This window comes from Leucopleurus acutus (genome assembly GCF_964270905.1).
Source record: "Leucopleurus acutus genome assembly, chromosome: X".
Lineage (NCBI taxonomy): Eukaryota > Metazoa > Chordata > Mammalia > Artiodactyla > Delphinidae > Leucopleurus > Leucopleurus acutus.
Window position 1 is genome coordinate 119,898,454 of NC_139148.1, and position 23,391 is coordinate 119,921,844.

General features: G+C 44.1%; 1 protein-coding gene across 2 annotated transcripts in view; it reads right to left on the reverse strand.

The window, feature by feature from the left end:
• ATP11C (ATPase phospholipid transporting 11C (ATP11C blood group)) overlaps positions 1 to 21,997 on the reverse strand; it is a 168,309-nt gene extending 146,312 nt beyond the window's left edge. For both annotated transcript variants that reach the window (XM_082865068.1, XM_082865067.1), the window contains exon 1: positions 21,847 to 21,997. In XM_082865068.1, the coding sequence (XP_082721194.1) occupies positions 21,847 to 21,873 (27 nt within the window). In that variant the 5' untranslated portion in view covers positions 21,874 to 21,997. The remainder of the gene's footprint in view (positions 1 to 21,846) is intronic.
• Between the last annotated feature and the right edge of the window lie 1,394 nt (positions 21,998 to 23,391).

Sequence of the window (23,391 nt, forward strand, 5' to 3'; positions counted from 1 at the left end):
GTAGGATAACAGATCAAATGCTTCCCTTTTCCAAGAAGAGAAAATTCCTTTTGACAGCATTATATATTAAGCTCAAAGTTAACCTTACTGTCTCCCTTCAAGATTGTGGAAGCAAAGACTGACAGGGTTACTCATTCTGTAGTCTGTGAACTACAAGAGCATTTTATTTTTACCTTTCTCATGGCATTTATCACTTCCTGCCTTGTATTTTCGTTATGTGTCTGTGTATCTTATCTCCTTTCCTAAACTGTAAGTTCTCTAATGAAAGATAATGATTACTAACATAGAAATAAACCCGAGACAATCTATCTACCCACATCTAGGGGTGTTGTAGGTGGGAAGGGCATTAGAGTAAAAACAGGCAGAAAATCCTTTTCTTTTGTCTCATTAACCAAACAGGTTGTCATTAAAAACAAAAAAAGTGATGCAGAAGTAGGAAAAGGTGCTTATTATGTATTTTACATTGACATATAACTTAAAGCAGCACTCGAATATAATTAAAGAAAATAATGAAGTGTTGGAAACTACTGCTTTCTCTAACTGGAAGGGCAACTAAGCAAGATTTTGGATGACCAAGCGTGGACATGAAAATACTTCCATTCTTTTTATGTCACCACATCCTTAAAACTGCACTGGCAATGGCTGACTGAAATTAACCAGAGTTCTACAGCAGACTCAAATCATCAATAATTCCTACACTTAGAAAAAAAATTACCCTGCCACCCCCCAAACCCTATAAAACAAGTATGTGCAACACTCTCTGGACTGAGTGTTGCAGAGGGATCTTAGTCCCTCCTTTCTTAGGGAGCTAAGTTTACCATCTATCAAAGAGCCAAGAAAAAATCTCTCAGACAGATGCCTCAGAGTCCAGGCCCTAGCATGGTAATTCACCAATTCATTGTTTAAGGCTTTCTTGTATTGCTTGCTCTAAATGAAACTGTAGTATAATGGTGCCTTTTCCACTAACCTGAACACTTTCAGATAAGGTCTAAGATTCAGGCATGTAAAAGCCTACCCTGGGTTATGGTAACCTCAGAACAACTCAGAATGGTATTTCTTGCTCACAGACTTCATTCAGAGCTTTATTGAAATGGCACCTTGCCAATGAGGCCTTCCTTTATTGCTCTATTGAAAAACTGCAACCGCTACCACCTGATACTTCCTATCTTCCTTCCCTGCTTTCTTTTCCCTTTACCACTCATCACTAGCATACAAGATATTACAATTATTTATCTTGTTTATTGTCTGTCTCCCTGTCTACTGGTTGTCCCCCCAAATCTGTTCTTCCTTTCTTCCTGAGCACCTGGCTTTCCAGCTAGAAACTGCATTTTTCTATCTCCCTTATGACTAGGGAGGACCACGTGACTAAGATTTCACCAAAGGTATATGTGTAATAGTGATGTGTGAAACTTCCTGGTCATTTTCCTAAAGAAGCTTGCCCTGGACCCCTCTTTCCCTCTAGCTGGCTGGAACTTGAAAACCAAACGCTGAGGAAGGCAGAACTGCCCCGCTAGCCTGGGACCCTAGATGATCTTATGGAATAGAAGCTGCCTCCTTGCCCCGGGCTATTACAGGCCAGAAAGACAAAGATCTACCTTTTTCTGGCCATTGTATTTTGGAGCTCTCAGCTTATCCTTTACCCTAACAATACCCTCCCCCATTAAAATGTAAGGTCCATGGGGGCAGAGACATTAGTCTGTTTTGCTCACCAGTGCATCCCTAGCAAGTAGAAGTGCCTGACACAGGGCACGGTACCTAATATTTGTGAATTGATTAAATAGACAACTTCATTATTAACACTTCCACATCTTCAAACCACCTTCATGGCTTCAAGAAGTTCAGATTACAAGATCCAAATTGCTCCTAAGACAGCGCCCCAGAAGTTCCTATACTCCATTCATTGCCATCTTCCCCCTCCTCCACTGAGTGTGCCCTTCAGCCCCACTAGCCTCCTTTTCAGTTTCCCAACGTGCCTGGCTCTTGCCCAACTCAGCGCCTTTGAACAAGCTGGTTCCAGTATCTACTCCCAAACCCCTCTGCAGAAGTCGCCCCTCCTTCCTTCAGTTATCTGCTTATATACCATCTCCTCTGACAGAGCTGGCTGGCTACCCTATCAAAAACAGACCTTATTTCTGCTATCTCTGTTTCTAATTCATTTTATTCAAAACTTATGAAAGTGAGTAATTATAATATTTGTTGCCTTATTTTCTTTTTAAAATTTTATTTATTTATTTTTTGGGCTGCTTTGGGTCTTCATTGCGGTGCGTGGGCTTTCTCTAGTTGCAGCGAGCGGAGGCTTCATGGGCTCTAGGCGCGTGGGCTTCAGTAGTTGTGGCTCGTGGGCTCCAGAGCGCAGGCTCAGTAGTTGTGGCGCACGGGCTTAGTTTCTCTGCAGCATGTAGGATCATCCCAGACCAGGGATCGAACCCACGTCCCCTGCATTGGCAGGTGGATTCTTAACCACTGTGCCACCAGGGAAGTCCCTGTTGCCTTATTTTTAAACTGTAAATTAGATTATAAGTTCCATAAGGACACGAACCACTTCTGTTTTTATTTACTACACTATCCTCTTTGCTTAGCATAGTGCCTGGCCAGTCATAAGAGGTCAAAAGGTGCTGAGTGTTTATTTTTAAATATTTTGAAGTAGACATGAGTTAAAGCATACGTAGCTCTCCCATAAATGTAGTCTTCAAATGTTCTTGACTACCAGCCTGACAATAATGTAAGCTTCTACTTATGGGGATATAAACCAATGCATATTTCAGCAAGCTTTTAATTGCTTTCCTAGAAGGATTACCATTCCTCCTTTCCACTACGAGTTTTTAGTTGCTTACAACCTGGTGGAATTTGAATGACTCCTATTGGTATGATGGACCAAGGGCAACTTTTACAAGGATGTCTCAAATGCAGGTTCATATGGGCATATACAATTCAAAATAAATGATGATTATGTTTTGGGGCATGCCAACTGGCCTCCCAGGACCTCAAACCCAAAGATCAAAGATTCTTTCATCTCTAAGGTCAAGGTTTCAGTTCATCAATTTGCTTCTGGATTATGTAACCTGAGGTGGCCCTCTAGAACTGTGTGGGCACCAGCCAAACTGGGTACTCCAGAACACTCTGGAGGTATTCAGTAATTCAGACTTTTAAAAATGCTGTTTATAAAAAATGCTGTTTCCTTCGGTATCTTACCTGTGGTGGTGGATATACGAACATACACATGGGATAAAACTGCATAGAAATAAATACACACACACACATACACAAATGAGTACAAGTATACCTGGAGAAATCTGAATAAGATCAGTGGATGTTATCAATGTCAGTACCCTGGTTGTGACGTTACACTACAATTTTGCAAGATGTTACCATAAACTGGGTAAAGGGTACACAGGATCTCTATTATTTCTTACAACTGCATTATCTCAATAAATTTCAATTAAAAAGTGCTGCTTCAACAGAGAAACTAGGATGTTGCAGGATTCAACTGGTTATTTTCTGAAGAAAACAGGAAGGAAGAGGCTGGGGAAATGAGAGAAAGAGAAGTAAAGTAGGAGAGAGTATAAAACCTCACAGTAGGAGAGATTACTAAAAGAACACTGCAATCTCTGAAAATATACACACATATCCTGTCTTCTTCAGGTCACAGCATCAAAGAATAAAAGGTTGTTACAAAACACCCAGTTCAACTGCATTTTAAAGTTCTGGAAAATGAGGCTCAAAAAATAATTTGCCAAATTTTAAAACTTTTAGAAAAAATAATGAGACTACCTTTCCAACTTTGGCATAGGGAAGGATTGCTTAATCAAGACACATAAAGCGGACTTCCCTGGTGGCGCTAGTGGTTGGGAATCTGCCTGCCAATGCAGGGGACACAGGTTCGAGCCCTGGTCTGGGAAGATCCCACATGCCAAAGAGCAACTGAGCCCGTGCGCCACAGCTACTGAACCTGCGCTCTAGAGCCTGCGAGCCACAACTACTGAGCCCACGTGCTACAACTACTGAAGCCCACATGCCTAGAGCCCGTGCTCCACAGTAAGAGAAGCCACCGCAATGAGAAGCCTGCACACCACAACAAAGAGTAGCCCCCGCTTGCCGCAACTAGAGAAAGCCTACACACAGCAACAAAAACCCAACGCAGGCAAATAATAAATTAATAAATTAAAAAGAGACACATAAAGCAGTAACCATAAAGAAACCAAAAAATTTGACTACATTAAAGCTAAGAACTTCTTTATCAAAAGACATATATAAATATATGTGAAGCCACAAATTAAGTTATTTGCAAAAATATAACCAACAAAGGATTAATCTCCTGAATATGAAAAGGACTCATAATTATAAATCAGTATGAGAAAGATAAACCAACAGAAAACAGTTAAAAGACATGAACAAGTATTTCAGAGGGGAAACATAAATGGCCCATAAACGTATGCAAAGATGTTTAACCTCAGTAGTAATCAGAGAAGCAACAAAATGTAAGTCAATATCAAGGGCAAGTATATGAAGCAACGAGAACTCATACATTGCTAGTGGGAGTGCATATTGGTAGAACCACTTTGGAAAACAATTTAATCTCTTCTTGTAAAGTTGCACATTTCAAGAGTTGTTATGTGTATTTGTTTTCCTATACATATGCCTGAGTGTGTGTTTGTATATGTATATGTGTATCCTACACGCACTGGGGGGGAACCCCTTTTATAAATATACACTAAAAGACACATTTTCTGGTCATACAGAAAAAAAAAAAACCCTGCAAATAACCTATAGGTCCATTGACAGAAGAATGGGTAAATTCTAGTACATTCCCAAAGTAAAATATTACTCAGCAGTGACAATGAATCAACTATAGCTACATAAAACCTTATGAAGTGGGCTTCCCTGGTGGCGCAGTGGTTGAGAGTCTGCCTGCCGATGCAGGGGACACGGGTTCGTGCCCCGGTCCGGGAGGATCCCACATGCCACTGAGCGGCTGGGCCCATGAGCCATGGCCGCTGAGCCTGCGCGTCCGGAGCCTGTGCTCCACAGCGGGAGAGGCCACAACAGTGAGAGGCCCGCGAACCGCAAAAAAAAAAAACAAAACACCTTATGAAGAATCTTAGCAATTTAATATTGAATAAGAATAAAAACCCCGTATACTATTTCTATAAGCTCAAGAAAACTAATATATTATCTAAATTTGCATATATATGTGTTAAAACTATTTTTTAAAGCAACAGAATGATTCACAGAAATAAGGTTAATAGTTACAGGGTTGTGGGGAGACGGGGATGAGATAAGAAAGGAGCACACAGGTAGAATTATATTGGTAATGGTTTAATTCTGAAGTTGGGGTGCAGGTACGTGAGTGGTCATTTTATTATGCATATATTTAACACGTGTCCTTCTATATGCACTGAATATTACATTTGTAAAACAATGTATTTAAAAACGAAGTGATTTTCCTAAGGCTACAGTGCTGGTTAGTGGAGGCACCATAACAGAGAAATTTCCAGTCCCATACCTCAAAAAACTTCCACAACGCTAGGTATATATTAGGAACAAAAGAGACATTTGTTGATACAACATGAATTTCATGACTATGTAAAATATTAATTCCAAACATGGATTCTATAAATCCATTAGTATGTCTTTTGGTTTGATTTCACTTTGATTAAACTGCCTTCATTAGTATGTTTGATTAGTACGTCTAAATTTGCACAATATTTTAATTACACTGCTTCACATTTCAAAACACGGATATATATTCTACCGACACTTTTCATCAAACTGGTTCTCAAATATGTACATATGAATTTTCTTCTTATTGCCCCTACTGTGTCCTAGCAGCTGTGACTCAGCCAACCCAAGTGCTGCCTCTCTATCTACCATTGTGCAGCTAAGGGTGTTCAGGAGTAGAGATGAGTAAGAGTGTCTTTGGGAACTAACGTCAGGTGGCCACTGGCACAGACAGTGCTGCTGCTCCCCAGGAAGCCTGCCCATCGTATTTCAGTACCACCAAAAACGCTCTCCTCCATTAGAGCTGTTAGCTAAGAGGTTAATCAGAGTTAAGTTCATTTCTAGAACACAGTACTAACAGAGGCATGCGTCTACATTTGATCCCCCAATCACTCAGGTCAGTGTAAAACGAAAACTACAACCACTTTTAAAAGCCCATTAAAGTCTGTCGTTATTTCCATCCGAAGTACAGACAATTTAGTTCACACTCATTACTGTTAAAGGAGAAATGAAATTCGGGGTAGAGTATAGTCAAATGAGCAACCAAGAGATGGAGACCTCCCTCCCTCCCTCCCTCCTTACAAAAAAAAAAAAAGAGACAGATGAAGACCCAAAGAGTAACAGAGATAAACAACCCAATAGAAAATAGTCAAGCCGCGGAGCGGCTGGGCCTGTGAGCCATGGCCGCTGACTGAGCCTGCGCGTCCGGAGCCTGCACTCCGCGGCGGGAGAGGCAACAGTGAGAGGCCCGTGTGCCGCCAAAAAAAAAAAAAAAAGTCAAAAATCAACTATACTCCAATAAAAATTAATTAAAAAAAGAAAAGAAAATAGTCAAAAAATTCCACTGCTAGACTATGAAGCCTAAACATTTATACGAAATTATAAAGCTGGGAGAGAACTTAAATATTGATGACCCAGGAGCCCTTGCAGTTCAAAGAGGAAACTGAGGACATACGTTACAGAGCTGAGCCTGGAATTCCTATTTCTGAACTCCCATTCACTGAATAATCTTGGACAAGCCATTTGCCCTCTTTCTGTACATTTCTTCAGCTGTAAAATGAAGAGGCTGGACAATTAAAAGGTGTCTAAGATCTTTTACCACTTCTAGGACTTCAATGAGCCTTACAGACCATGTAGCAGTCGAAACCCTTCATTTTACAGATGGTAAGGTTAGCAGACTACAGTTACTTATGGTAAAATCTTCCATTCCTGGTCTATACACAGTTTATATTTGTTCATTCATCTTCACATGATTCTAGGACATAAGTGTGATGGTTAATTTTATGTGTCATCTTGACTGTGCCACATACTGACCAGATATTTGGTCAGACATTCTGGGTTTGTCTGTGAGGGTATTCCTGGATGAGATTAACATCTGAATTGGTAAACAGAGTAAAGCAAATTGCCCTCAATAATGTGAGTGGACCTCATTCAACCAGTTGAAGTCCTAAATAAAACAAAAAGACCGAGACTTCCCTGGTGGCGTGGTGGTTAAGAATCCGCCTCCCAGTGCAGGGGACACAGGTTCGATCCCTGGTCCGGAAAGATCCCACATGCCGCGAAGCAACTAAGCCCGTGCGCCACAAATACTGAGCCTGCACTATAGAGCCCATGTGCCTAGAACCCGTGCTCCGCAACGAGAAGCCACTGCAATGAGAAGCCTGCGCACCACAACGAAGAGTAGCCCCTGCTCGACGCAACTAGAGAAAGCCTGCGTGCAGCAACAAGGACCCAACACAGCCAAAAAAGGAAGGAAGAAAGAAAGAAAGGAAGGAAGGAAGGCTGACCTTCCTTGGAGTAAGAGGCAACTCCTCCTGCCTAATGGCCTTTAAGCTGGGACACTGGTTTAACTGGCCTCAGGACTTGAACTGAAGCACTGGCTCCTCCTGGGTATCAAGCGTAACGCTAGCCTTTGGACTGGAACTTACACCATCAGCTCTCCAGGTTCTCTGGCCGTCCCACTCAGACTGGAACTTCACCATTGGTCTCCTGGTCTCCAGCTTGCTGACTCCAGGTCTTGGGACTTCTCAGCCTCCATAATCATGTGAGCCAATTCCTTGCAAACCTTGTAAGCCAATTCCTTGCAAGTTTCTTTATATGTGTATGTATGTGTGTGTGTGTAAATATGTGTATACATATATATATGAAGAAATTTATTTAAATATTTGCATGTAAATAATATTAACTGGGCTTCCCTGGTGGTGCAGCGGTTGAGAACACGGGTTCAAGCCCTGGTCTGGGAAGATCCCACATGCCGTGGAGCAACTAAGCCCGTGCGCCACAACTACTGAGCCTGAGCTCTAGAGCCCGCGAGACACAACTACTGAGCCCATGTGCCACAACTACTGAAGCCTGCGTGCCTAGAGCCCTGCTCTGCAACAAGAGAAGCCACCACAATGAGAAGCCTGTGCACCGCTACGAAGAGTAGCCCAAGCTCGCCGCAACTAGAGAAAGCCCACGTGCAGCAACGAAGACCCAATACAGCCAAAAATAAATTAATTAAATTAATTAATTAAAAATAAATAAATAATATTAACCATTAGTAGTTGTGGCACACGGGCTTAGTTGCTCCCGGCATGTGGGATCTTCCCAGACCAGGGCTCGAACCTGTGTCCCCTGCATTGGCAGGCTGATTCTTAACCACTGCACCACCAGGGAAGTCCCTACATGTAAATAATATTAAAATAATAAATATATAGGTATTTACACACACACAAAGACCCTGTTGGTTGTTTCTTTGGAGAACCCTGACTAATACAACAAGCAAATGTGTATAATGAATTAATGCTTATAATGCACTTAAAACAGTGTCAGGAATTTACTACTCTGGTTTTAGCTGTTATTATAATGGTAAGAAGGCAAAGACAATTTACAACTAAAACAATTCCATAAACCTGCAGACTATCAATGGAGTCATAGATCAGTAATTCAAGGCACTGAATGGAATAGTTATTTTTGTACACAGCCTAACAGAACACAAATGCTTACACTGAAGGTAAAATGAAAAAAAAAAAAGATAAAAAAGAAAACTCATTTTGAATTTTGATCCGTGTAAAATAAAAAGATTATTTCCATCTTCATGTATTAAGGGCTTAAATGAGACCCTTACCACTATCATTTCTGACTATCTGGTACCCAGCAAAACTGCAATAAACTCACAAAAACAGTAACATTGAAAGTACTTACACCTCTATATAACCATTTTTTAAATTTAAAAAACAAGTATTTGTAAAATAGCTAGACTAAAAAGTTATCAAGACTTACAAAATGAAACAAGCACTTTAATCAGTAAATACGTCATTTCTTATTTATAGTGAAGTACTTTTATTGTATGTATGTATTATTATTATTATTTTGGCCTCAGCGCAGGGCTTGTGGGATCTTAGTTCCCTGACCAGGGATTGAACCTGGGCCCTGGCAGTGAAAGCATCAAGTCCTAACCATTGGACCACCAGGGAATTCCCGAAGTGAGTACTTTTAAAGTATAATAGCAAACTTCAAGAAAGTCAATGTTGTAAATGTGTGTACAACAGTGATGCTCATAAATATAAAGTTATTCATTAAGTACATCAGAGACCATTAAATACTTAAAAATATAATGAAAAAGAGATATTATATTGTATGTATTCAAAACACAGCGTGCTAGAGGAAATGACTTCATTTCTAAAATATGAGTAGAGATCTTTTTTTTTTAACTGAACACAACAGTGATGCCTAAAGACTGAACAATTTGACCTCTCAGTCAAGCTCTCAAACTCTATGATTATAAATGGGAAATAAAATTAAAAATACAGATAGGAATCAAATTTCATTCAGTCAGCAAATATTTATTGAGCATATACCACATGTCAAGCACTGAAGCATTAGCGATAAGCAATAAGCAAAAATGGTTCTTACCTTCATGGAATTTACTACACAGGGGAAAGCTTGATACTATGTAAGTAGCAAAAAAATATAATATGCCAATGTAAAGTCAACTGTGATAAAGAATATAAAAGAAAGGTTCATAGTGCTATGAGAACCTGGGAACCTGCCATTGTCTGAGGGAAGGATACGGGACAGCTTCCTTGGGGAAGTGATAATTAAGCCGAGCCCTGAGACATGAGTAAGAGTTCAGGCAACTGACTAAAATAGAGAAGTTTACCAGACAAGGGAAATGGCATATACAAAGGTCCTTTGGCAAATGTAAGGTAAAAAGTGAGGAAGACTTTTTGCAGTAACAGAAAAATCCATCCTAAAATCCACAAAAAATCTCAGGAGATCCTGGATAGCCAAAACAATCTTGAAAAAGAACAAAGTTGGAGGCCTCATACTTTCTGACTTCAACTTATTACAAAACTATGGTAATCAAAACAGCGCAGTACTGGCATAAATGGCATAAAGACCTATAGACTTTTACTGAGTCATAAAAAGGAATGAAGTACTAACACATGCTATGACACGGATAAACCCTGAAAACATGCTAAATGAAAATAAGTCAATCACAAAAGAGCACATATTGCATATAGAGTCGATTTACGTGAAAGGCCCAGAATAGGCAAATCCACAGATCTGCAGATTGGTGGTTGCCGGGGCTGAGGAGAGGGATTGGACTAACAGCTAATAGGTACAGGGTTTCTTTTTGGGGTGATGCAAATATCCTGGAATTAGACTGTGGTGATGGTTGCACAACATAATGAATATACTAAAAACCACTTACCTGTAAACTTTAAAATGGCAAATTTTTTGTCATGTGAATTATATCTCAATTTTAAAAAGTGAAAGAAAAAAAGTGAGGAAGAGTGCAAGCTGATACTGGTCAGGTCTTTATCCAGAGTGTAGTGGAAAGTCACTGAAGGCTTTCAGATATGAATCTGTAAAAGATCCCTCTGATGCTGTGTGGAGGATGGACTGGAGCATGCGGGAGTAGATGAGATTATCTATTGCAATGGTCCGGATAAGTGACAGTGGTAGCTTGGACTTGGATGGTGGTAGGGAAAGCAGAGAAGTGGACGGATTTGAGAGCTCTTTCAGAAACAGAACCTATTGGATTTGCTGAGATTAGATGTAGGAGATAAAGGGAAAGGGGCTATTAGGATGACTGCTAGGTTTCTAGCTTGAGCTACTGGGTAGAGGATGGTGTCATTTATTCAAAGACAGAAGACTGGAGGAGGAACAAATATGAAAGAGAAGGGATGCTGATGACTTGCACTAGAGTGGCAGTCATGATGATAAAGCAAAGTGGCATCAACAGCTTGTGGTGATGAATTGGTTATGTGGGAATAAGACGCAATTCATGTTCTGGTAAGGCACAATGAAGGTCAAGTCTGAATGTCTATTAAGAGGCATGTTGTTTAGTGACAGGGAAACAGTAGTGTTACTATAAAGAATGTGCTCCTGGACAAAGGCTTGATCCCTGGCTTTTTACAATGACCACCAGTACTCAAGATAATAAACCACCGCATTGTCCCCATGTAGTAAAAGTTTCTGAAAGTGTGTACTTATTATGTAAGCAGGACAACTAAATAAACAGTCATATGATATTACATGAAACAGGGTCATGAAATATTACCCCAAATGTTTATTCCATCCCAGTTCCTGTATCGAAATCAGAAGATTGAGGGCCACCACCACTGGAATTATGGATTTCAGAAAACAGTGTCTACTGGGAGATTCCTATAGCAATTACTGTGGAAACGAAAGCCACCTTACGTCTGCTTTCATTGCTCCCTTTCTAAAAGTCTAAATTTCACCACGGCAAACATAAGCCATTGAAGATTAAGGTTTCTGTCTCTCTGCTACATTTAGAGTTGGAACCTAAGTCCTCTAAATTGACTGGTTCCCCTGCTCTAAGTGCCATAAGCAATAACTCGGCTTGATTGCTCAGGTAAATGCCTCCTCCTGTAATGAGGTTGCCGATCCCTAGAATCCCATAAACTTCAATTCCTTGGGTTCCCTACCACCTCGTTCACATGCTACCTCCTCTACAAATCCCTCCTCCTCCACCCACTGCTTCCAGAGATTTGGTGCCCTCGTCTGAATGCCTGCGGCACTTACTGTGTGTGCCTTCAAGAAGAGAGCAGTGATGACCTACTGCCTTGTGAGGAGGTTGGCCCTGTGTGTGGTCTTCTATCTCTAATAGACTGCAAGCTACTGGAGAGCAAGGCTGTGCCTTACATACCTCTATAGCAACCAAGCAGGGCAGGAGTGTTCAAAAGAAGCTTTTGATTCATATGGATGTTTTCAGAAAAGAAGCCAAAGTAAATTGTGCACTATATTATAGATCCCTTAATCCATATTACTGCAAACGACATTAATTGTGAAGCTTAAAGAACAGCCCCAACTGCTTACACAACAGGTGTAACTTACATAATCTGCTCTACCCAGCTGTTACTTATTTGTGACAGTTCCCTCCTGGCTTCTGCTCCCCCTTGATCTGCAGGATTACTGCATCTTCCAGTATGGTTTCCTGATGTATTCTTTGTCCAAAAACATAAAAGAATTATTAATTTTCCTTTTTGATAACAGTTTTCAAAAAAAGGCTGAAACTTAAGAATAACCAGAGAGATATCTCTGGGGTTTTCCATGACCATAGAACTCAAAGAACAATCCTGAAGTTAAACAGTATTTATAAATATTTCCATAAAATTCATTCATTAGCCCAAGAATTTTGTTTTCCTTTTGGCAACTTTTCCTATATAATCGTCCTTAACTAAATACTCTTCAGTATGCCCGCTCTTTGGAATTATGTTACCCAAAAGGACTTTTAAAATCAGCTGCCTATGAGCTAACACCTAGCCATGTATAGAATGGGATGAATTAATGATGCAAGTGAGTGTTGGGACTATGGGTAATTGGATGGAACAAGGAGGAGTGGGGGCGGTGATGAAAGTACCAAAGTCAGAAAAAATGAAAATCCACGAACTCTGTGATGCTCCAGAGAGGAAACCAGCAAGTGTTGACGCTAAACTGGCAGAAACATCAATACTTCCTGGCTCCCCCACTGGGTGCATCAATTTACCACCGGCAGGCTGCTCTTCTGCTGCAAGTGACAAATAGTGAATGCATTCAACAATATGAAAAGGAATGACCCATAATCCAGAAGCATGGTATGTGCAGCAATGAAAAAAAGGTGGTGATTGCTGGGAGTCTCAGACTCAGTTCTGCTGCTTGATTAGCTTAATGACCGAGGACAAGTCACTTCCATTCACTGAAAAATACCAGGATTTCCTAACAACATGTAGGAAAAAGTTAACAGAGCAGGTCTGAGACTGACTGCTATTCTTTTTTAAAAAATAAATAAATAAATTTATTTATTTATTTATGGCTGTGTTGGGTCTTCATTGCTGTGCACGGGGTTCAGTAGTTGTGGCACAAGGGCTCAGTAGCTGTGGCTTGCGGGCTCTAGAGCACAGGCTCAGTAGTTGTGGCACTCGGGATTAGTAGCTCCGCAGCATGTGGGATCTCCCCAGACCAGGGCTCAAACCCGCGTCCCCCGCACTGGCAGGTGGATTCTTAATCACTATGCCACCAGGTAAGTCTGTGACTGCTATTCTTAAAAAGGTCTGCTTACAAGGTTGGTACCCTTGACACAGACACAGTTGTTATCTGGGGAATTGGGTTTGTGCTAAAGGCATAATCGTTATCAAGAAAACTCCTCTGGGGGGACCTTCCTGGTGGTCCAGTGGTAAAGAATCTGCCTTCCAATGCAGGGGACACAGGTTCGATCGCTGGTCATCAGGGAACTAAGATCCCACATGCCGAGGGGCAACTAAGCCCGCGAGCCACAACTACTGAGCTTGCGCGTCTCAACAAGAGAGTCCTCATGCCGCAAACTACAGAGCCTGTGCCCTCTGGAACCCACGCACCACAACTAGAGAGAAAAAACCCACACACCACAACTAGAGAGAAGCCTGCGCACCACAAGGAAGAGCCCGCGGTGCAACAAAAGATAACGCATGCCGCAACAAAGCTCCCCTGCCCCACCGCGTATTGCAACTAACACCCGATGCAGCCACCCCCCAAAAAAAACCTGCTGATTTTTTCAATACCGACATGAAAAAGAGACTAGGAAAATACAGCCACCGTAATGCTTTAAGATAGCATATAATGGAGGAGTCTAAAAAAATACACGGCATCTGCTTGAACAGGGTAGTCTTCACCAATCCTCCCATATTCTATTAAATAAATATGGGGCAAAAAACTGATGACAATCTGTATTTCACAAATACATATTAACCTCCCAAATCTGGATATCCACGGTCCAACATTATCTATAAACCTCAGATAATCAAGAAGTCAGCCGAACCAGCAATCCCTCCATACATGGCAGTAATTGAGGGGTTGTCTGCCAGTGTGCTGGCACAGGGCACCCTTCGCCCATATCTGCAGTGCTGATTACTCATTCATCATTAAACTGCGGTAGTGTTAACATATGCTGCAGTCGTGCTAATGTTTGTTTAACAATCACCACTGATCTACCTTTATCCCAGGCCAGGAAGGTAAGTGTTAAGTGAACGGAAATAAACTTGAAAACAGCACCTACTTCACTTGTGGAAGCCTCGAACCTCACTCCTCCCAACCTGAAAATTCCTCCCAATCTCAAGAATTCCAGATGCAAAAGATTATTCCATATAAAGCACTAGATGTAGAGGAAACCCCACCACCTTGAGGGGAAAAAAAAAGTGTTTTTATTTTGTGTCCCACGCTTTCACCTCTTTGGGAGAACTGATCAACCAGGTTAGACAAGCAGTCAGCCTTAATGATTTTTTTCCATCACTCAACAAACCAGTATTTGAATTCACTCATGGGCTAGTTCTCTGCACATCATCCAGACACAGGGATGTTAGTTATGGTTCTCCCAGGGCCCACTGGCCATCCTTTACCTCCCAGAACCCACTGCCCAGCTGCTCATTTGGACAGTTCCATCAATATGAAAATGGCCAGCTTTACCTGCTCAAATCTCACCTCTGCTAAAAGCTCACTAAGAGCACTGGAAGCTACCTGATTTGTACGCACTCAATATTACCCACTAAAGGTTTGAATTACGAACAATAATCATAAACAGAAGGAGCAAACGGTAAACCCTTATAGAAGGTATTTAGAAGATATTCAGAGTTTTATGTTGCTTAATCAGTAAAAGCCAGATCAGGAAAAAAAGGAAAAAACTTGTGTTCAGGTTATTTAATATTTATTTCAAGTAATAGTGATTCATTTCTAAATAGGTTTCCCACTTTACACAGGATAGGACTAACATCTATTTGCAAAAAAGCAGTTTGCCATGTATAGGTCATATTGAAGGTGTCAAATGCAACAAATTCCTTTTCATCTGAAATCCAGACAACCAGAAAACATCTGAGACTGCTCACTTTATTTCTGGTAGAAAGGCAAATGACAAGCAAGTACACAACAGTAACTAATTCACAAAAACTCAAGTTGCGTGGAGCAGTCACCGTGTCCTCTGAGCCGTGTATGTAATGACATTAATCTCAGGAAGACAGGGAGTTTGTCTGGCTCACCAATGTGTCCCAGGGCCCACCACAGTGCCCAGTACATAACAGATGCTCAGTGAATATTTGTTGAAGGAAATAATGCTCTCCAAGATCATAAGATGGTGTAATCATCTAAGAGATGGTCAGTATAGTTTTGTCGTTAGATAGACTTATTCTAATACTTTAAAAATTGGTAATCAGTATATAGTAGACCCCAATGTTTAGGTTCTGATCATAGTTCCTATGTCGGGGGTGGTCCCTACACCAACAAGCAATTCTCAGACACCAGCTGGGTGTCCCATAATTCACCTCAATTCTGACACTATCTACCCAGAGGCAGCATCAGCTACCCCAGGTTAAGCACTAAATCCTACAAGACTCCCCCCATAACCATCCCCTCCCCGCCACTTCAGATACCAGTAGCAAGGCCAGGTGATCACCTGTATTTCTGACCAACTGACTACAAACTGGGGGTTCCAACAACCCCCGCCTGGGGTTTCAGACACCAGCCTCAAGGCCAGGTTGTTACCTGTACTTCTGACCGACTGGCTATATAGATCAGGTTCCCAAAACTTCCTCATTTGGTTTGATTATTTTGCTAGAGAGGCTCACAAAACTCAGAGAAACATTTTACTTACTAGATTAACGGTTCATTATAAAAGGAACTGCCAAACAGAGAAGATGCATAGGGCAAGGAATGGGAAAAGGGCGCAGAGTTTCCATGCCCTCTCCAGGCGCGCCACTGTTCCCAAAATCTCCACGAGTTCACCAACCTGGAAGCTCTCCAAACCCTGTCTTTTTGGGGTTTTATGGAGGCTTCATTACATAGGCATGATTGACTAACCCATTGGCCACTGGTGATTAAACTCAATCGCCAGGCCCTCTCCCTTCCCCAGAAATCAGGGGAGTGGGACTGAAAGTTCCAACCCTCTAATCAAAGGGTTGGTTCCTCTGGTAACCAGCCCCCAACTTGAGGTGCTTTTCCAATTCACCTAATTAACATAATAAAAGACACCTTTATTGCTCTCAGTGTTGGAAATTCAGAGGGTTTTAGGAGCTCTGGGCCAGAAACAAAGACCAAATATACATATATTTGTTATTATAAATCACAATATCACACCCAATTAACTAGAACTCATCATTCTTTTCTTTTCTTTTTTTTTTTTTTTTTGCGGTACGTGGGCCTCTCACTGTTGTGGCCTCTCCCGTTGCGGAGCACAGGCTCCGGACGCGCAGGTTCAGCGGCCATGGCTCACGGGCCCAGCCGCTCCACGGCATGTGGGATCTTCCCGGACCGGGGCACGAACCCGTGTCCCCCGCATCGGCAGGCGGACCCTCAACCTCTGCGCCACCGGGGAAGCCCGAACTCCTCATTCTTTAATCGTTCTTCATAAGGAAGAATTTACTATAAATATCACTGTCTATAACTGGAAGCTATTATTTATGTGAAACATACAAAAATTGTTCATTCAAATATTTATCAAACACCTACTATGCACCAGGCACTGTGCCAACTGTCCTTGCCCCCAGCAGCTTTCACAGTCTAGGGCAGTCTTTCTCAACTATAATTCCTCATCTCAAGATGCACGCAGAGGAGATGAGTATTACAAACAATGGATTCCCTAGGGCATTAGGGGTTGGTTCTCTCCCAGTGGAGAAAGACTAATGTAAGGTACCACATAAGTTAAAAGGAAATTACAATATAATATGATAATAAAAGGTTGCTTTTAGTAGGGACAAATTCACCTGTTAAACCCAGCCACGTATGAACTACCTGGTAGGAGCCAAGATGCACACAGGCCATTTGTAATGCTTGTGTAAATGCAAAAATATTGCAATACATACATTTAGATAAATTTCTAAACACAATAAAATAAACTCATCAATATTTTCCATGCTCAGCAAAGTCAGGCCAAGGATTTCAGTAAGGTGAAACAGAGAAAAAAAGTCTAATTACCCTGATAATGATAATTCAAGGAGAAAACAAAAAACCTTGCTCCTAAAAAAAAAAATTACCTGAATTTTATTAATTGCCTTCATATATTGCTTCACTAGACTGGCCTTGCCTTGGACTTGAGGCAGGAGAGAGATGGGCCCCAGACTGAGCAGCTGGAGTTTGTCCCCTGTGGACAGATACTCCCAGACAAAGAGAATAGCGAGAACAGAGAGGAGCTGAGCCCTGCCCAGAGAAAAGATAAAGAGACTACATATTCCTCATTCTCCGGATTAAGAAGACCTTCCTGACTACACAGAAAGGCTCCTTGGAGGTCAAAAGGGAGGGGGCGCCACCGCACACTAGGTGATGTCAACCCACCCATAGGCCTCTGTGCTGGGATCCATCTTGGCTAAGAGATGCATGCACACACATTGGCGGACCCTGAGATAAACCAAATACGGACTCAGAACCAGGCAAAGTCATGGGACTTCCCTGGCGGTCAAGTGGTTTAGACTCACGCTTCCACTGCAGGAGGCACAGGTTTGATCCCTGGTTGGGGAACTAAGATCCCACATGCCGTGCGTTGTGGCTAAATAAATAAATAAATAAAATTCATTTAAAAAATAAAAAAGAATCAGGCAAAGGAGGATGATTGGCCAAGGGAAACCTGGAAGAAACACCCCACATAAGTGATTCAAACTACCACGAGGGCACGACTCTCTCTGAGCCCTTTTTCCTCCTAATAAACACTTGTTTTACTACTTTCCGTCTCTTTTTGGGAATTCATTTCTACAAAGCCGACGGGCCAGGCCCTTGTCACTGGCCACTAGCCCTGGTGGTCTAGTGGCTAGGATTCAGCGCTCTCACTGCCGTGACCTGACTTCAATCTCTGGCAGGGGAACCTAAATCCTGCTTCAAGCCGCTGTAGGCCGAGGCCACCAGAGATCAGACTCTAAGTAGTAAACTGGCTACCTATTTTGAATATTTTTGGTCTTATTTTGAATTTTCATTATACCTTATGCAGTCTAATTTCTTTCCAGTCCTGGGCCTCTTTGACAGATATAAAATTTTCTATGTGATATCATTACTATATGCTGCATGATTTATGGAACCAAAGCAATTTAAGAGCTTCAGAATCTGAGATATAACTTTTTTCCAGTATTTCAACTCAAAACTTAAGCTTCTGTATGTCAATGATCTAGAAATTCATATCCGTTTAATATCACTCTCTGACAAGCTAATTAGACCGCATCCACTTGGCCAAGCCCCCTGATCTACTTTATCAAGGAATGTTTTATTTTGAATCATTAGCATGAAATAATTTACTAAGTTAAATGGGGGGAATTCTCATTGTTTAGACTCTCATTAAACCTTTAAACCCATGTGAAAATGCTATTGTAATCACTAGGAATGTTATGAAGGGTAAAAGACAAAATAACATAAAAGTCCCTGACCCTTAAGTCTCAACTAGCCCAGACTTCCAATTAAACATGCTTTTAGGGACTTCCCTGGTGGCGCAGTGGTCAAGAATCTGCCTGCCAATGCAGGGGACACGGGTTTGAGCCCTGGTCCAGGAAGATCCCACATGCCGTGGAGCAACTAAGCCCAGCCCGTTCCCCACAACTACTGAGTCTGTGCTCTAGAGCCCGCAAGCCACAACTACTGAAGCCGGTGCGCCTAGAGCCCGTGCTCCGCAACAAGAGAAGCCACCGCAATGAGAAGCCCGCGCATCACAACGAAGATAGCCCCTGCTCACCGCAACTAGAGAAAGCCCACGCGCAGCAATGAAAACCCAACGCAGCCAAAAAAAAAAAAAAAAAAAAAACCTTCTAAAAAAAAACACATGCTTTTAAAGGAAATAAATTGTATAGACAAAACAACTATTATTTATTTATTGTATTTATGGAGAATGGAGAATGGAGATGTTGACTGGGAACAGGCGGTGCTTTTATTGTACTTGTAGACATCCAACTCTTAAATCTTTTAAGACACCCCCTACATACCTAAATCTGAAAATCCTACACCAAATCCACCAATTTCTTTCTACCTCAAAACTGTCAAAAGGAAAGTCCTAATTCATCAGATAGGAAAGAAGAAATTTTTAATGGCAAAGACGTCAAGGCCATGTCTTTAAAAAATACAATGAATCACTACTTCGTTTAGCTTGAAACTGCAGAACCTGGGGAAATAATTGGCATTTTTTAGACGATTCAGCAAACACTACTGAGCCATAGAAGTTGATACTACTCCCCATGTCAGGCTTAAAACGTAAAGCCCTGTCCTAACACTTAATATCTAGTTTTCAGTGACCAAGAATTATAAGCAACACCACTGTAATTTACATCACATTCAAAGTCAATTTCACATACATACAGGTACACACACACACACAAACACACAATTCTGAAAGGAATTCACAGCCCCATCTCTGAAATATAAAAGCACACAACTTAGACTACATGTACATTGCTGTGCAAGGCCAAGGCCAACCTAAATCTTTCACTGTATCCTTCTAGTGATGTAAATGGGAGTGCCCCTCAATCTCTACCAGGCTAAAGATGAGGACAGTGTTTGGCTCACTGATTAGGGGAGCTACAATTTGCCGCCCCCCACCACCAAAAATTTTTTTTGAAGTCATTCTTTAGCAATGAGTATTTGATAGCATGTTTCACATTCAGTCCAAGGGTTTGCAGATTAATTCCTTGGTCTAGGCCTAGGGATCAGATACAACTCCTGAGAAGCTTTCAATTTACTGCACTGGTACAAATGCTGGAGACTTAACCATAGTCCTGGCTGCGCAGGAAAATGTGAGCAGCTGGGCATTCCAGCCGAAACAATGAGGTCAAAGCTCTTTTCAGTGTGAGCGTAAGTGATTCTCTGCAGAGATCTTGGACGGGGATGCAAAGTACTAGCCTCAAACCTGCAGGCTGGCACCTCAACAACTGCTGCAAATTCTGCTGCATGCCCTAGCTTCCTGGGCCAGCACTGCTTCATTACTAGACTCATAAAACGCAGATCACGCTAAGCAAAAGAAAAGCAAAGGGGGATTTTAGACTGATACTTGGGTTGTTTGGTTTCAAATGATCTCAATTTTGAGCTAATGAATTTATTATGAACCAGAGGCCAGTGGTTTTCCAGTATAAGAGAGCCATTGAAAAGATTATTCTTTTCCCAAATATTACAATTAGTCCTCTTTGTCACCTTTCCCTTTTTGTCACCCCCAAACAACACTCCAGGATCACAAGAATCTATGTGAAATAGAACTATGAAGTACAATGCTCTTTTATCTTCTCAGGCTAAATGTGAGAAACCAATTTTAGTCACTTGCTTTAGCAAAGCATCCAGTACAATCCAATTCCTACGGATTTCAAAATCCTGATATGCACAACCTCTACTGCTCTGTGCCACAGGTAAACCTGCTCCAATTTCATAAGACACGGCTTCTGGGTGAGGTAAACATTTAGAAAAACATTAACATAGCACTATTGTGATAATAACATTCTAAAATGGGATGTACAATTATTTCATTTAGCCAGGGTACATTTGGGAAAGTTTCAAGCGCAGAAAAACATGAGAGTAAATTCATCCGACGCATGAAAAATGCTAGCAACGCTTCGATTTGGAATAATCGCAGGAAAAGAGCCAAACCGACAAGTTCTCAAACAGACATTGGAAGGGGGGTGGTGGGCGCTCACAGCGCTCAACCATTTTTCCTAAGGACAGAAAAATGAAAATTTACATACGAACCCTTTCTTTCACATCATTGGCAGAAATAAAATCCTATTCCCGCCACCTCATCTTGCAATTAAGGAAGTTGCTACAAATAGCAGCATAGAAGTAAATGGTCCCGGTTTTACTCCATTCTTAAGGTACCCTCCAGGAGTAAACAGATTACTCAAAAAAGTCAGTAGCCAGAAATCGCTTGTCCCGGTGCCAAACTCCCTCGGCAATGAAATTCCCTTTGCTGGGGTTGTGGGAGGGGGTCGACGTGGACGGAGGAGTCCAGCCGCAGCTCCCTTCCTTCTCCCCTGGGTCAATGTCTGGGGTGTTCGGGGCTCGGCGAGGCTTCCGACCCGGCGCTCGGCAGCGGCGGCGCAGCCTCCTCGCGTCTCCACCTCCACCCGACCCACCCTGACGATCACCCTCGCTTTTATTATACCCTCAAGGTGAGAGGCTTAGGCTGGGTCTCCAAAGTTCGCCCGGCCTCGGGTCAGCAGCCGGCCGAGCCCCGGGCAAGGCTGAGGCCGGCCCCAGCCTCTCACCCTTCAGCCCCCAGGTCCTTTTTGGGCCACGGTGACAGGTCTAGGTTTACCTCCATGTGCTCGTGGCAAAGGAAACAAAAGAAAGCAACCTCCCAGATAATAAAACGCCATCTTCGACTAATTGGCAAACCGAGGGGCCCCTGGGTCGGTCCCTCCACGGGTCCCTCCCCATCCAGCCCGAGAGTGGCCCCCCGTCCGAGGTAGGGTCTGTAACAGCCCCGGGAAGCTCCGGACAAATTGTCCGGGGTCGGGGGCGGGGTGGGGGGCTGCTCCGAGAGCCCTACCTGCCTTCCCACCCTGGCCGCCTGGGCAGCGTGTTTCAGTCAAAATGTAAAAACGGGTGGTGGTGGTGTCTCCCAGAGATGGAGTCATCCCCTCAGAAAATTGTTCTGAGGGACCGGACGAAGGGGCCGGCGAGCAAGCAAACCGGCACGCGTGGAGCCGCAGGGAGTGTACTTACAAAACGGTTAAAGCTCCGGCGGAACATCGCGTCGAAGGCTGCCGGGCGCCGAGCTGGGCTCTACTGGGCTGTCTGAGAAGGTGCCGTCCACAACACACACTGCGGCGTGGGCCGGCGGCGCGAAACGGACGGCGAGGCTGGCTGCCCCGCCACCCGCCCGCCCTCAGCGGCTCTCCTCACTCCCCCCGCCCCCAGGCGCGCTCGCACCCGCGGCCCCCGCCCGCCTCACTCACCGCCCGCCCCCGCCCCGCCCGTCCCGGGGACGGCGGCCCCGCCGTTCCCCCAGCTCCGCCGCCCCGCCGCTCCCGCAGCAGCCCGCGGAGAAAGCGAGCCGAGCGCGCAGGGAAGGGATGGCGGAGGAGCGCTAGGCTCCTCCTGCAGGGAGGGGGGCCGCCCCGATCTCTCCACCAGCGCCAGGTTCGGCACCCCGCCGTCTGCACTCTTCCCCGGCGCGGAGCCACAGCCCGCCCTCCCTGCGGCCAGCCCGCGTGCTTCCGCCCCGCTCGCGGCCACCGGGGACCCTCCCGAGGCGCCCCGCGCCTCACCTCGCCTCAGCCCGAAACTACTCCCCTGGCTTGGGCGGGAGCCACAGCCTGCCCTGCCCCGGCCCTAACTCGTCCGCCGCGCCGCTTCGCTCGCAGCCCCTCCTCAGTCCGCGGCAGCCGCGTCGCCCGCCCGGCGCTTTCGTCTCGCACCCGGGCTGGGGAGCCACGGTGCAGCCTGCCGGCCCGCCCCAAACCCGCCAGACAGCCGGGCTCCCTGCTTCCCGGCGGGGCGGAGCCGGGGTCTGCGCGAGGAGCCGGGACCGGCAGGGCGCTGTAGAGACCCCAGCGCGGGCGGGGCGGAGCGGGGCGGGGCGCGGGCGGGGGGATTAGTTATGAAAGCCGCCCCCTCCTCATCTGGAAAGGCGCGGGTCTCTCCACTACCCTTGCTTCGCTCCGCTCCCACCTACGCGGCTTTCCCTCCTCTGGTTCTTTCTCTCGTCCTGTCTCCCCACCTAAACCGTCTCACTTCCACTTTCTCTATTAGGTTGTAAAGTCAGGCTTTGTGTCGTTGCTGCTGTGCAGCGGGGCGGGATTTCCCTGACAACCCCCCTTCCCCAAACTCCTCCCTCTCGTCCCCACCCCCTCGCTTCTCCCAGAGCAGCCTGGGAGTTGTAGTCCCGCCGCGCCCCTATTCCTCCTAGTACTGCGGGCTGGGAGCTCCCCCACACGCCCGCACGGGATTTGCCCAGAGGGTTGAAGGAGGAAGCGGCTGAGACCGCTGGGCCGAACCGCGGTTCTCAGCTCGGGCTGGAAGTGGAGGCCAGGAGCGCTCGGTAGATTCCCTGCGGTGGGAAATGTGAAAAGGATACGTGAGGCAAAGCCCCGAATGCCCGGAGCCTTCCCTAGGACGCGAAAAATTGTGCACCGGGAAACGCTCTCCACCCTCGGCTCCTAGTTTAGAACTGGAATTTGCGAAACTTTAAACATTACATATGAAAGCCGAGGCTAAAATTGCCACGAGACTGGCCGTCCCAACCCCACGTCGCCCGGTTTGCACCGC